Below are 15,355 nucleotides of genomic sequence, written 5' to 3'. Positions count from 1 at the left end.
TAGAGGGAGAATGTGGAAGGAGAATAAGAGCAGAGGACCCTGAAAGTTTTTTAGGGGCCAGAGCTAGAGGTGGTGCATAGCCTTACACTCACATTCCACTCAGTCATGTGATCACACCTAACCACAAGGGAGGATGGTAAATGTAGGTTAGTGAGATACTGAGGAAAGATAAATGGTATTTGGTGAATAGCTAGTAAGGCTTTGCCACACCTGAAAATGCCTGTAGGATCAGGCAGGTAACATAGGAGTGAAGCATATAGGCTGTTGATACATTCTGTGGGTGAAGGGGCCTTGATACTGGATACCACATGCTTGTTTGAAGGAAATGGCAGGGTGTCCATTACTCAACAGTAGCTTGTGGCTGCCACTTGGGTAAGAAGGGCCTAAATTGACTTTCCCACTTGTTCAAAAGCAAGAAATCCAGGTTTTCATGTGAAAAATCCCATTTTAAAATAGTGCTCAGTTTCCCTCCTTCCTTCCCTCCCACCCTTTCTTCCTTCCTTAGTCTTTTTTTTTACCTACTAAGATGGCCAAACAAAATTCACTGGCAAGCCAGTGATAACCTCTAGCATACAGTAACAAGGCCTGGGTTGGGCACTAGGAGACCGAAGTCAAATAGCAGCCCCATCCCTCACTGCCTTTCACCAGTGTGAGCCCTCAGTTTCTGAGCCTCCATGATCTGAGGCTGGGACATGTTTCTAAAGTAGGTGCAAAAGGCCACCTGAGCTCTGCTTACATCCAGGTTTTAGCACCTTTGCTGATGTCACACTAGTCTACCAGGTAACCCAAGGAAGAACTTGGTGTCTTCTCCTGGGATTTAAACCACAGAGGCAGACTTCCTCAGGCAAAACAAAACCAAAAACTTAGGTCCTCCTCTGTAGAGGTCATGACTGCACAGATAATTTGGGGGGATGGGGATGAAGGAGGGAAGCAAATATGTTTTCCTGGTGATTGCCTCGGAAATTCCTGCTCCAAGGAGAAGACACTCATTTCTAGGGCAATTTTAGCAGAATATGGGAATTTATTGTAATGGTTAAGAGTCAAGCAGACATGACTGAATTTCAGACTCTTTTAGCTGTAGAACCTTGATCGAGTGAGAGACTTAATCTCTCCTAACCTCAGTTTCCTCAGTTGAAACCAATAAACTTACCTAAGAGGGTATCTGAGGATCCTTGCACCATGAATATGAATTACTTAGCACATTAAGTGCTTTGTAAATATTAGTTGCTATTACTACTGCGAGTTGTTGTTCCTAATGAAGTCCTATTATTTCATTTAGATGGATACTTTGGAACCTTTTGGGGATGAACTTAGTGGAATGGCCAGATGCCCCTATGATGCCAAACATGCCAACATCGCATTGTTTGCAGGTAAATGCTCTGATTTCTTCTCAATGCATTTGCTTCCGCGTGCTCTGCTGGCTGCTGCAAACCTACTCTGTGGGATTTGCAGAGTCAGAGTCATACTTTACTTCTCTGGTAAATACTATAATTAACAATGCCTTTTCCATTTGAAATTAGTATGGAAGTTGTACTTTTGCTTCTTAAAAGAAGTCTTTGCTATACTTACCCATGCTTTTGTGCCTTCAGGAAAGGCTAATAGTTTTGCACTGAACATAGCATATTGGTTAGGGCCTGTTTGGGCTCCAATAATAGAAAACCCCACCTCAAACCACTGATATAGATTTATTATTTAGGGTAAGAGTTGGTTTGATCCAATAATTTATTAATATCATCCAGGACAAAGGTCCTTTTCATTTTTCTGCTCACTTTCATTTCCTTCTAAGAGAGCCTGGCTGACCTCACAGTCACAGATGCCTGCCAACCCCAATTAGGAAGTTTCTGGAAGCCCTCTCAGAGCAGTGAGGTTACATACCCCCCAGTTTCCAGCAAACACCTTCTCAGATATCATTGACCTGATTGGGTTACATGCCTATCTATGATGGAAAGGTTGTGGGAGCCAAGGGGACGATGCTGGTTAGCTTAGGTTGACCCATACTCCCCATCCTTACACCTTCCTTCCATTGCAAAAGATATAAAGCAGCAGGAAATAAGCCATCATTTTCAGATTGAGATTTTTATGGATGAGTGTATGTGCTTTAATTAGAAATTTGTTTAGGAATTTAGTGCCAGCTGTGTGTGTGGAGGTGGGTGTAGGGAGAAGAGTTGGCATAATAGTGATTGTTATAGCAAGCAATGAAGCAGTTAGTTATAATTTCCATTATAAAAGATAAAAACTGGCACATCCTAGCTAGATGAGGAGCTTTAGGCCTTTGATTGTGAAATAAAATTAGCTCCTTGAACCTCACTCATCCTCAGTGTCATCCATTTGTGGTCCTAAATCTGTAGTCACAGAATGTAGAAACAGCTTGTGCCAGTTAAGGACTGTTTCTTTGGGCCCCCTGCCAAACTTAGAGCACAGTATTACTGGAAAGCAGCATTGTAAGGGTCATGAGGTCTTGTAAACCTATGTCAGCATGGGCAGGAGCAAGCCCAGCAGAGGAGATGCCTGGGTACATTCCCAAATGTGTAACTTCCACTGTAGCACATTGCTGACACTTGAACCTGCATTAGTTGGTACCACGGAGGATGTGGGCTGCAATGGAGAATGTAAATTTAATTTTAAATTAAAAAGAGAACTTATTTTAGCCTGGTGTAGTAAAAGGAGAATGGCAAAGTATTTTCTAAAGCCAACTTTCCAGAGGCTAAATAAAACAAGCCACATGAGACAATCCTATGACTGCCCCTCCCCTTCAATAGGTGTTCCCTGGAATATTTGAATCCTCACACACGTTCAGCCCTTATTAACAGAAGATCCTTGCTGCAACTGAATGGTTGTCATACTATCAAGAATGCCAGAATAGTGCTCTGTTTTACAAGTAAAAGTCTGGTGAAATACCCAGTGTTGAATGTAAAACAAAAAGAGTAGTGGGGAGTGGTCAGAAGGAACACACACACACACCTTCCCTCTACCCCCCACTTCCCAGTTCTATCTGTGTGACCTAGGGTTATGATTCTATAATTAAAGTTGTGATTTGTGTAGAAATGTTTATCAACAGAAAGGTTTGTTGTCTGCAGTTCCAATCTAACCCAAACAGTCAACACTTGCTAATATATGGCTGTTAATAGTGCAGATATTAAGGCAGCTCTAAACTGAACCTGAACCACTTTCAGTTATTTCAAGTCCAAAGGCAGACATTAAGAACTTTACTTAGGTATGTTTGCATAAGCTTTTTATAAACCATTATGCTTTCCCACAAGTGGGAGAGCTTAAAGAATACTATATTGTACATAAGTGCCAACATATAATTAAAGAAGATATGCAATCCACTAAAAAAGAACCAAGGAAGTAATTTTTTAGTTTGAATATAATTACTGTCTCTGTTTCATCTACATGGATTTTTCTATTCTAGAACATTCCATTTAATTATTTGTGTGCCAAGCGTTTGCTAATCCAGGAAAAGAATAAAAATTTTCAGGGATCAATCTTTAGTCCAATTCAGTCCCTTTTGCTTTGGATGTACTCTCAAGCCTATCTCTAATGTAGCCAAGTTGGCAGGGTTTAGTATGAGCCCTGACTCGGGTAAAGGGGAACAGTGCCTCTCAGGATCTAAGTAGCAGTTTAGTCAGCTCCTTTTTGTTTATGAACCCCCTTTCTTAACTCCCCTCCCCTGTTCAGTCTGAGGTCTCCATTACTGCTGCTGAACGGAAACCTTCAGGTGGTAACAACCAGCTTCTGTCTTCCCCTGGGACCCCGGCTGATCCAGTCCACCACAGTGCGGTGGCAGCAGCAGCATCCAAGGGGCCTTGGCCTGGAGAGTTCAGTCAAGGACCATCTAATCAATTGAAGCAAACAGCATTTTTCATTCACTCTGTCCCTGGAGCTGCTGCTGCTTAGAAATTGCCGTGCAATTTAAAAATGAAAAATGTTTCCTCTCATGATCCCAATTTAAAATGGTTAGGAATGTGGGCCAAGTATTTTCCCAGTGACTCTTGGATTTTTCCCAGTTGTCCTATCTAATTTGCCTGATATGGGAAAGCAATCTGGGGTATGTCTCTATTATCCCTCCATGCCCACTGTCTTGCTCCCCACCCCATTCACCTCTTTTCTCTTTCTTCTAAGATGGAAAACTATACTCGGCCACAGTGACTGACTTCCTTGCCATCGATGCAGTTATTTACCGGAGTTTTGGAGACAGACCAACCCTACGGACCGTCAAGCACGATTCAAAATGGTTGAAAGGTGAAAAAACAAAAGAATACAGAGGGGTGGGGGGGGGGCGCTAGGTGTCTTGAGGGACATTTAGGTCCCAAGGGACCAGACTAGTTTCATTTCATTAGTGGCTTCTGACAGACGGGAAGGTGCAAATTGCATCTTTTGCCTCAACTGATTTATTTACCTCCCTTTTTCACTTCCCATGAGTTTCTGTAACGTTAACAGAACTACCAATGCTACTACAATAGAGCACATTACATTCATCTTTCCTGCCTCAAACTCTCATTTCAGAGTCCCACATGAAAAGAACAGGGAGCCGGGGGTTGGAGGTGCGGGGAACAGGAAGAGAGCTCTCATAACTCTGCATGAGTCAGGTTGACAGGAGATGTGTACGAAACCCTCTCTGTAACGTGGGCATTCCATTGTAGAAAATAAAAGACAGGGATATGCAGCACTCATTTAGTCTTCATTGTTGGTTGCAACCACTTCTGAAACATGTAATTTGTAGGCTCGAATGCTTTCTGAAATCACCAGCACTCACATGTGTGCAGTCATTAGAAACGGCTGGTGTTAACCAAATGTCTAATGGCCCTGTGCTTTTAATTAATAACATGTCACTGGTTGCAATTGACTAAAATTCTTTCAACTGTGTGACTTGTCCCCAATTAAAGTTCCCAATTTGTTCACAGAACCATATTTCGTCCAAGCAGTGGACTATGGAGACTATATCTACTTCTTCTTCAGGGAAATAGCAGTGGAGTACAACACCATGGGAAAGGTAAGAGGGGAGGAGGTCTCCCTTTTGGATCAATATGGTTATGAATGACCTTGAAATAGGAACCATCAATCCAATGACAAGGTCATCATTTTGAGAAGATACACAGATTAGTGGAAGTGAAACACTGTGCTGCCTCCAAGCTCTGGGTGCTTTAGCAAAAAAGCAACGGAGTACAGGGGACGTCTTAAATATTTCTTTTCAAAATGTAATAAGCAGATGTTCAGTGATTTCATACTGAGTTTCAAGTGTCTGGAGATGTGGTTTCCAGGTATACTCAACAGTTTTCTCTTTTTAATGAGATGCTCCACACAGAGAGAGTAGATATACAGTATCTTTAAGCAAACTGAGGGTCCTAAATTTTATCTTTATTGAATAAAGCAAGAGAACACTTAGGGGATGTCCCTTTCAGTTATGATTACCAGAGAGTGGATCAAGGTCACTCCTGGTAAGTTGGAGGGCACAAAATCAGTGCTGGGTGGCTTGCACAGTTAGAGGAATTCAGGGTATGAGATTCGAGGCCCAGAGGCAGCTAGTGAGGATGCCAGAGATGGTGCATACAAAGTGCGCTTTTGTTTGACGAAATAAAAAGCTAAGCAGTCCATATGGAAATGAGTGTATGTGGCTGGGAGCTGATCCCCTGAAGGATTTATGGCTCTGTATTAAATGCCACAGCCTTATCTTTTAAAACATGCTGTTCCAATGCTGAGGTTTTCCTTTTTTTTTTTTTTTTTTTTAGAAACATGAGATTAATTTAAGCACCTTGTTGTTCTGTTTCTATTTTCAAAGAAAGGAAAATTCTAATAAGATCGCCTCGAAAAGTGAGTGCATTTCATTCTCCTGGTGTGTTTTTCCTCTGCAGGTCGTTTTCCCACGAGTGGCCCAGGTTTGCAAGAATGACATGGGAGGGTCTCAGCGAGTCCTGGAGAAACAGTGGACATCTTTCCTTAAGGCTCGCCTCAACTGCTCAGTTCCCGGAGACTCTCACTTCTATTTCAACATACTACAGGCGGTTACAGATGTGATTCGTATTAATGGCCGTGACGTTGTCCTGGCAACCTTTTCCACACCTTATAACAGGTAACCATGCCATGGCTGTGTGGACCTAATTGGTTCTTCCGGCTTCCTTTCCCCAGGGGCTCTCTTCTAATACACAAGATTCACAACTGGTGGAAAAGTTGCCCTTCACTATTTGTGGCTAAAAAAGCACTTCACACTCAGTTTTCATCAACAAATTAACGGTCATTTACAGGAGTTATTAGATTGGGATTTTAGGGAAAGTAATTAGGTAAATTATAACAATAGCTTCTAATTATAGGCCTGTCATATAAACACTATTCACGTGCTGTTTCTCAAGCCTTCTGTAATCCTGGCAATGAATACTGTTGCCCTCTTTTTATACTGGACAAAACAACTCAATTATAGTACCTGGTCCAGGCAGTCAGTAGACGGAGGAGGCAGCTTCAAACTCAAAATGGTTCTTTCTCTTCTAGGCCATGTAGCATTCTGTTTGACTTTTAATAGTAACATCTTTTGAAGTAAAAACCCTGGAAAGATATTAAAATGCTACAGAGTGAAAGTTAGGATCCAGATGAGTCCATCCCCACATAAGACACCCTGGGTTTTGTTATCCCATCAGAGGAGCCTGCATCCCAACCATAGCACCACTGTCTGACTCCGGAGGGCTCGAATGAGGACTTAGACATTGTCAAACCTCGAAATACTGAGTGCCAACCTGTTTATTCCTATTTTGGTAGTTTTTAAGCTGAGACTTTGAGGAATTAAATAATATTCTAATAACTGTTCCTGGAGCAGTGGAAATATGTGGGGTTTAAAGAGCAGAATGAAGACAGGCATTTAGATTTTCTGGTTCTCAGCTCTCCCAGTCCTTAGAGTCCTAGCACGATTGTGAAAATGGTCATCACTCTGGGCGTGGTCCTACAATTTAAATGTACTGTATTCTCATTTCTATGTAGAATTTTGGATATTCTATATTGTCTTCCTTTAGGAATGCACTGTTTTATTTTGGATTACACTTTTTAAAAAAGACTTTTAAGAACTCAGTGAGTACCTAGATGACAGGCATGTACATGTTGAGAATGAAGGACAGCATCTAGAAAGAAATGTTTCAGAATTAGGTAGAGCCCAGATCAGAACAAGCTAAAGGATGAAATAATGTTCCTTTATTACATAGAAGTCAAGAGTTCCCCACTGAAGATGCATGAAAATATGAAACCATACTACAGCAAGAAGCACTCAGTGAGATTTAAGCAAGCTTTAACCATCTGTGGAGATTTGTAAGCCTGAGAATAGAAAAGATTCAATAATTCAGACTTCGACTGTTCATACTTCCGAATGCATCGATCTAGATTCTATCTAGACTGTTGAAAAAGAATACTGTCATGGTACATGGGAAAGCAGGGGCTAGCAGAATTTCAGAGTACACTTCCAGTTTGTTGGTTTAATTTTTGAGGTCAGTGAGTTACTTTATGATTATAATACAGCAGTAGATTCTAGCATATTATAGATACTCCATTTAAAGTATTTTCTTTAACGGCCCCCAAGAAACATTCAATTATTGCATGCTTATGCAGTCTCAGAGACATATTTGCTCAGTAAAATCAGAGAGTGATAAAAATGCACATACCCATTTATCTATAAATTATTGTCCTCTCTGGTTTTACTCCCTCTAGATTCATTCCTCTCCACCCCATACTCCACTCATGCAAACTTGGTCACTGTTAGGTTTCAAGCCCTTTGGGTGCTCCTCTTTGCCCTGGGGATAAAGCTCATGCTCCTTAGAATGGTGTGCAAACCCCCTCATGGTCTGGCCCATCTCTGCCAGCAGCACGTGCTTTCTGGAACTAAGATCTGTCTCGAACATGCCATGCTTGCTCATGTCCTGTTCTCTGCCAAGTTCCCCGGTCCAACCAATGTCTGTTTGCCCGTTGTAACCCTAAGGATGCTCCAAATCTCAGCTGGAGTCGCTTCCCATGAGATCTTATGCATTCCTCTTTAAATACTGCTCTTAGCAAGTTGTCCTGCATGAATTAGTATCATCATTGTTGTTATTTGCCTCCACACTGAACTGTGAGTCAACTGAGAGCTGTACTCTCTGTTATTTATTAAGCATTTACTGCCTGAGATTAGGGATTCCATAATTATAGGTTGAATGAACAGCAGGTAGAAAGAAAGGAATGAAGAAAAGTTGAAAGGAGGAGGAAGTAAAGTAGGGAAAGAAGAAGAAAGGATGTCACAAGTAATTCTAACCTTGGGAAGATTATAAAATCCCAGGGTTATTACAAGGTTCCTCATAAAATAATTCAATATTTATCCTATTTTTCTTAATATTTAAAGTAAATATGTATACCTGTTACTTTTTGGAAAGGGAGATAAGAAGAATCTTACAAAATTAAGTAATGCCAGGGTTCTAAAATTTCAAAACAAATGGGGATCACTGTCTTGTATACTCAATTTTATTAAATTTTATTAAAAATTTACTACTACTTTTAACTTTAAAATACTTTAACGTTCATTCTGCCACCTTGTTTTAAATAAGCTTTCTAACCCTCTCCCTATTTCTTGCTTTACTAGTAATTCTTCAATAATTGTGTTATGAAATTAAAGATAGCATAAAGTTTTCCTAATCATTATGAGGTGATTTCCATATCCTTCCTACATTTGCAAAATCCAGACCAGTCACTGTCTCTGTGCTGAATGATGTTCCCATACTGCAGAGCAGTCTTGTCCTGATGCTGCCGTGCACTGGCCCACAACCTCAATGCCTGATTAAAACATTGGCCAGCTGGTGCCTGCAATTTAATTGATCAAAACCAAAGAACAACCATAGTCAAAAACAAACATGGGTTCAAACAGTATACCCAGGTGAATGAATTATTCATGCCTCTCACCACTGATGAAAAAAAAATCCCAAAGCCCTTCCAGGAGTTCCAGGCCAAAATGTAATTATAGGTAGAGATTACTGCCATTATTATTACTTAGCACTTAATAGAGCACTTTATTTGCAAAATGTTGATGCTTTAGAGACTTATATTGTTCAGTCCTATGCAAATAAACAGGAGTAAAAACTGGAATGTACACCAACTAACAAAATATTCCCTAGTTCTGCACACAGACATTCTCACTCTCGCAGTCCTTAGCTTGAGGTACCAAATCCAAAGAAGCAATATTTGGACAGTGGAGGCACTTTTACTTTAAATTTTTACTAATATTGGAGATGTAGAATATTTTCTAAAATTTTTACTGGGGGATGGGGTTATTGATTAAGAATTAACATCAGCGAATTCATGAAACTTCTAAATCACCAGTTCGACCACTCTTCCTTTCTAAACAAAAGCAGTCCCAGAACACATGAAGAGGTTTTTTCTCTTTATGAGTTGCTTTAACTAGCCCTTTATTTAAGGCCACTGATGAAAATTTGATTCCCAGGAACATCCGCTTTATGCACTAGGATTCCTTACATTTATTGTATTCAGTATATGAACTTTACATTTCAATTGCCTGTAATAGGAAAGTTTCTTTGGAGTATGTTTTCCAAGCTGCCTGTGCACCTGGGCATGAGTAACACGTGTGTGAAATGTCATGTTGCAGCATCCCTGGGTCTGCAGTTTGTGCCTATGACATGCTTGACATTGCCAATGTTTTTACTGGGAGATTCAAAGAACAGAAGTCTCCGGATTCCACTTGGACACCAGTTCCTGATGAACGAGTGCCTAAGCCCAGGTACATGCAAAATATGCTATTTTGTTGTTGTTAATCCTAACCCAAGGATGTTTTTACCAATGATTTTTAGAGAGGGTGAAATGGAGGGCGGGGGGGAGGAGAGAAGAGAGAGAGAGAGAGAGAGAGAGAGAGAGAGAGAGAGAGAGATTGATGTGAGAGAGATTCATGGACTGGTTGCCTCCCAGGCCTGTCCCGACCGGGGCTGTGGACCAAACCTGCAACCCAAGTATATGTTTGACCAGGGATCAAACCCGAGACCCCCTCTAACCACTGAACACACCAACCAGGGCTATATGCTATATTGAACTTCTAGAAATGGTACAGCTTGCTCCTCTGATAATGAATTGTACCAGTGTCTTCCATGCCCATGCCAGCCATATAGATAAGATGCTGGAACAACAGCAAGGCCTATGAGGTCATTCACCTTCATCCACTTAAGCAAAATTCAGAGTTACTTATATTATATTTAAAACAATGACTCTAGTCTTTTTTTTTTTTTTTAATATATTTTATTGATCTTTTACAGAGAAGAAGGGAGAGAGATAGAGAGTCAGAAACATCGATGAGAGAGAAACATCGATCAGCTGCCTCCCGCACACCCCTCATTGGGGATATGCCCGCAACCAAGGTACATGCCCTTGACCGGAATTGAACCCGGGACCCTTCAGTCCGCAGGCCGACGCTCCATCCACTGAGCCAAACCGGTTCCGGCGATGACTCTAGTCTTTTGCTTAATCTCTATATCTGTGGTTTATCCATCTAATCCTAGGATGAATAGATCCATTTCATCCAGCTAGCTCCAATGTCTATAGTCAAGGAAACTGGGGCCCAGAGGGGTATAAAGTGTATTGTGTACATTCACATAGCTGGATAGATTGTTTCCATTGTCCTTCCCTGCTTCCCTTCAATTTTACAGAAACTCTTGTCTTTAAATCCTAATAAAATGTGGAACAGAAATGGTGTGTGTTCCCTGGATTTCTTGACCAGGCTGGATCAGAGCTGAGTCAAGACTCAGGCCAAGGGCAAGAAGAGAGCAGAGGTGCAGTGGACCTTAACATGTCTCTGGTCTGCCAGGTTCTGGTGTATTTTGGGTCCATAAGCAACCTAAATTCCCCTCTCCCGAAAGTGTGCCCCAGAATTGCCTTCATTGGGAACCTACTGTCCAGAGACCTCTTGGTCCTCTGTAGTCTCCTTCAATTCCTCACACTAAAGCAATGAATTCATCCTTTTTAACTGGGATGGGAGAAAACTGTCCCCCAACCCTGTGCCTGCTCTCTCTGTGGTACCCACTGGATACCTTCATTACAGCATTTGCAAGTTACATGGAAACATCCTTGTGTGCCCAGCTTCCTCCACTGAATTTGTGAGCCTCTGGAAGGAAGAAGCCCAATGTCTTTTAAGTTTTTTGGTTTCCAACCATCTCCTCCCACCTCAAGTCCCCCACAGAAAATACCTAGCCCACGCCATTTAATGGAACTAATTTAGATAATGTGAACCCTGAACCCAGGAGAGAAAGCCTCGTGGTTCTGTCTTCATTGTCTGAATTGTCTGGCATGTGCATACCCTGTTACTTATGGAGAGCAGACTGGGTGCAAAAAGCACACTCTGGCAAAACCTCAGATAGACCTTCTAAGTCGATGTCTGGAACGGTTAGCTACTTTCTAGGTAAGCAGGAGGGGGAATTCAGCCTGAGGGATCAGGTTTCAGGGAGAACATACTTAATGTGTTCGCCTTGGTGTGTAAGCCATGACGAGGAAACATACTGTAAGCGATCTGCCAGTTCCAGATTTGGCAGTGTGTTTACCCTCATCATTCCGCATGCTTGCCTCGCCCCTCTTGCAGATATGGGGATACGCCCACAGGGCCGGCTGTGTCAGTGCCAGGACACAGTGCACGCATGGGCCAGACTATGCCATTGCTGTCAGAGTCCAGTTTCCTCTCTTGCACCAGCAGGCAAACCAGCTGTGTGGATAGGCCTGGTGTCAGTGTTTCTCTAATCTGACTTTGCTGAGATGTCCCTTGACTCGAGACGCCATAGCATTTCTTGTTGAAAAAAGTTTTCACGTCATAACGCCATGACCTTTCAGGAGGGAAGCTTTGGTGTCATTGGCTTTTCATACCTGCCCAAATCAAACAAAAACAAAAACATCCGTAAAAAACAAAATACAGATGTTCTCTGATTCCCGGGGCGAGATGGTTACATGGAGTGTTGCTGGTACATATGCTGGCTTGTGGCTTTTGAGTGCCTTTGTTTTCTACATTTGTGGAAAAGTCAGCTTAATTCTCTCCTTTTGTAGAGCAAATGCCTCGAGAACTTCCAGCAGGGTTTCAGGGTCGATAGAGCAGCCCTGGACATGTGCACACCACACACTCCCCCACTTGTTTCGAGCTCCATCACTGTTGATGGAATTTGTTTGTTCTGCTGGGGGGAAGCCAAGCTGCCCCCAGCCAAGGTTGAACTGCCCCGGCGGAGGCTCCTCTATGGCATGCGAGGCGGCCTGGAGGAAATCTAAGCACATTTATTTGGTGGCATCTGCATTGTTCAACTTCCTCCTCTCAGCCTCTGGTACATTTTCCCTCATGCCAGATGCTTAGAGAAGCAGTTCATTCAAAGAATTAGCCATAAGGCATGAAACACACTCCCTCCCTTTCTTTTTAGGCCCGGTTGCTGTGCTGGCTCATCCTCCTTAGAAAAATACGCAACCTCTAATGACTTTCCTGATGATACCCTGAACTTCATCAAAACGCACCCGCTCATGGACGAGGCCGTGCCTTCTGTCATCAACAGGCCCTGGTTCCTGAGGACGATGGTCAGGTGGGTGCCAAGCACACCGAGTCCTACAGGCATCTTCCCTACTCCATCTCATGCTCATATCAGTGGATCATGTTTTGAAACGGCACAGACATCTTCTGTAATCACATGCATTGGTTCCACTATGAAATGCTGGCGAGTGGGGTGGATGCCACCAAACCCTGCACCCACATTCCCAGGGAGAAGAGTTTGGGTATTTGGGGGCTAACTGGGCACATGCCAGCAATTAGAGGAAACAAAAGTATCTCCTTCCCGGGTAGCCCTTTAGTCCAGTCTGTGCAAAAGTGGAGGAGCAGTGAAGGAGAATCGGTCGAGGATGTGGATACCTGTTTGGTTGGATATGGTTGCAAAACAAGCTGCAGATTCCATCCAAGCTTTGTGCCTTGGTTGTTAACTTTCAAAGTGGAGCACGAACAAAAGGAGGATTTGCACAAGTATACCAGCATGAAGGTTCATACTTAGCGTTTGTTATCTGAAGTGGTGGCCAACCGAGAAGGGATAGCTGATGTGAAATCTGTGAAAGCATTAAGTACTCCTCCTTGTATGTATTTAGAGCTTATTTCCAAACAATTCAACAGGCTTTCCCGAGTACCATCCAGTCTGGGCAGTCATCAAACACAAGGTTAATTAAATTTACCACCATTTTTAAACTATGCCTTTATTGAAATATATTAAAGTCTTATAATGGCTCTTGTCCATACGATGGAAACAATATAACTTGCAAGAAGGTCCATATTTTCTGGAACCTGCCATGGTGCTTAGGACAAATAGGTGTCTATGGAGTATTGAATGGCTGAGAGAAAAAGGATGCCCAATAGGACTTATCCTAGATATGTGACAAGGCTGATGCCCTTCACCTTTGCTCTAAATGTATCTTGCTTGGCTGGCACATCCTTCAGAGCTCTCAGTCCTTCTACATACAATTGAAAAGCTTTCTAATCTGGCATTTTGTTGATGAGGCTTTACATCGCAGAAGAATGGTATAAAAAAAATGGTAGCCATTGCTTTTCTTTCCAATGTTAAATGAAATGTCAAATGAGTTCCCTTATTCCTCCCCTCTTCAGAGGAGACATGAGCCTTTCCTTGTTGCTCAGGGCAGAGATAATTGTGGAATGGTTTCAGATGGAATGGTTATGGCTGGCTATTTATTATGTAACTTGGCCTCCACACCCCATACCTCTGTTCTCCCCTTGGAGCCATACTAATGCTCTGCATATGGAAGTAACGTACCAGAACAGCTTGAGAGCATTATTTACATGCATATATTTCTCTGGAGGTTATTGCTAGAAAGCTCTGTCACAATTCAATTGTATAAAGTGGGAAGGGGGACACTTGAATGACAGACCAACAGAGAGATGAAGAATGCAATCTTGTCATTTCAGATACCGCCTCACCAAAATTGCGGTAGACACCGCGGCTGGGCCCTATCAGAATCACACTGTGGTTTTCCTGGGATCAGAGAAGGGACTCATCTTGAAGTTCTTGGCCAGAATAGGAAACAGTGGTTTTCTAAATGACAGCCTTTTCCTGGAGGAGATGAGCGTTTACAATCCTGAAAAGTATGTAGAATATTTGGTTCTTTCTCAGTAATTACTTATGTTATTCAGAAAAAGTCAAGGCAGACAATAGGTTTTATACATTTTTAGGTGTGGCTTTTAACATTATTTGTATAAAAGGCATTTTCTCCTTGCCAATAATGTATGTATTTATAGAGAAACACATATAGGTGTGTGTGTGTGTGTGTATGTGTGTATGCATGTACAAGGATCTATTTCACCTTTACTTAGATCAGATTAAGAGATCACTTTGTAGGCTGGGAGGTGGGTATGAGGATGGTGGCAAGAAAAAGAGAACTGGCCCGAGGGAAGCTTTTAATGATATTATCCTGCCTTATACAATTAGGTGTAGCTATGATGGAGTAGAAGACAAGAGGATTATGGGATTGCAACTGGACAAAGCAAGCAACTCTCTGTATGTTGCATTCTCCACCTGTGTGATAAAGGTTCCCCTTGGTCGGTGTGAACGACATGGGAAGTGTAAAAAGTATGTACTTTGCCTCATTGCCTATTAGGAAATGCTTAGAAAGGAGGCCTAGGTAGCTCACGGTCATCCTCTTCCTGCAGGACCTGTATCGCCTCCAGAGATCCGTACTGCGGGTGGGTGAAAGAAGGAGGTTCCTGTGCCTATCTGTTGCCCGGCAGCAGGTAAGGCGTCCCAGGTGTGGGGGAGTATAAGGTGCTATCCATTCCATATGTAGTAGTTAACTGTGCTTGCACATACCACCACCACTCAGCCTTCTGTGCACAGCCTCATCAATGGGACGGCCAGCCATTCTCCTTCCTTTTCCCATTTCACAGAACACCCCGATATCACAGGTGGCAGATTTCCAATTGATTAATCATGCATCCTCAGGCTGATTGAAAACACAAAGAGAAGAAACGCAGTGGGCTTCTGAGTGTTCCCTGGAGAGAGGGACAGGGATGTGCATGCCTTAATCATCACAATTCGAGAACAGCAGAGAAAAGGAGCAGTTGGGTAACAATTAGATTAGTGATGCAGTTTGCCCAGCCATCGCAAAACGGGCTCCTCTAATTGACCATACAAAGCTGGGAAGAAATTGCAGAGCATTTGTTAAGCGATGCGTTTGTACTGCGAGCATGTTGTATACATCCAATAAATCTTCTCCTGCGCTGAAGAACAGTTGACCCTATTACTCATTAGGTAGTCAATTCTTGGCAGTTCTCCAGGAGATCAGCTCGATCGGGGCCGTCTAACATGCCTGTGATTTCAGTGCTTAAAATTGTGACCCG

General features: G+C 42.4%; 1 protein-coding gene across 3 annotated transcripts in view; it reads left to right on the top strand.

Annotated features, from left to right (window-relative positions):
• Positions 1-15,355, top strand: part of SEMA6A (semaphorin 6A) — a 127,556-nt gene that overhangs the window by 82,136 nt on the left and 30,065 nt on the right. For all 3 annotated transcript variants that reach the window (XM_070412505.1, XM_070412504.1, XM_070412502.1), the window contains exons 7-15: positions 1,280-1,370; positions 4,123-4,242; positions 4,905-4,993; positions 5,853-6,070; positions 9,602-9,733; positions 12,393-12,548; positions 13,928-14,104; positions 14,448-14,588; positions 14,669-14,749. In XM_070412505.1, the coding sequence (XP_070268606.1) occupies positions 1,280-1,370; positions 4,123-4,242; positions 4,905-4,993; positions 5,853-6,070; positions 9,602-9,733; positions 12,393-12,548; positions 13,928-14,104; positions 14,448-14,588; positions 14,669-14,749 (1,205 nt within the window). The remainder of the gene's footprint in view (positions 1-1,279; positions 1,371-4,122; positions 4,243-4,904; positions 4,994-5,852; positions 6,071-9,601; positions 9,734-12,392; positions 12,549-13,927; positions 14,105-14,447; positions 14,589-14,668; positions 14,750-15,355) is intronic.

This window comes from Myotis yumanensis, unplaced genomic scaffold, assembly GCF_028538775.1.
Source record: "Myotis yumanensis isolate MYYU_CA2020_CCGP unplaced genomic scaffold, mMyoYum1.0.hap1 SCAF_4, whole genome shotgun sequence".
NCBI classification, from domain to species: Eukaryota; Metazoa; Chordata; class Mammalia; order Chiroptera; family Vespertilionidae; genus Myotis; species Myotis yumanensis.
Note: the sequence above shows the minus strand (reverse complement) of the source record. Positions and strands in the feature narration are given on the sequence as shown.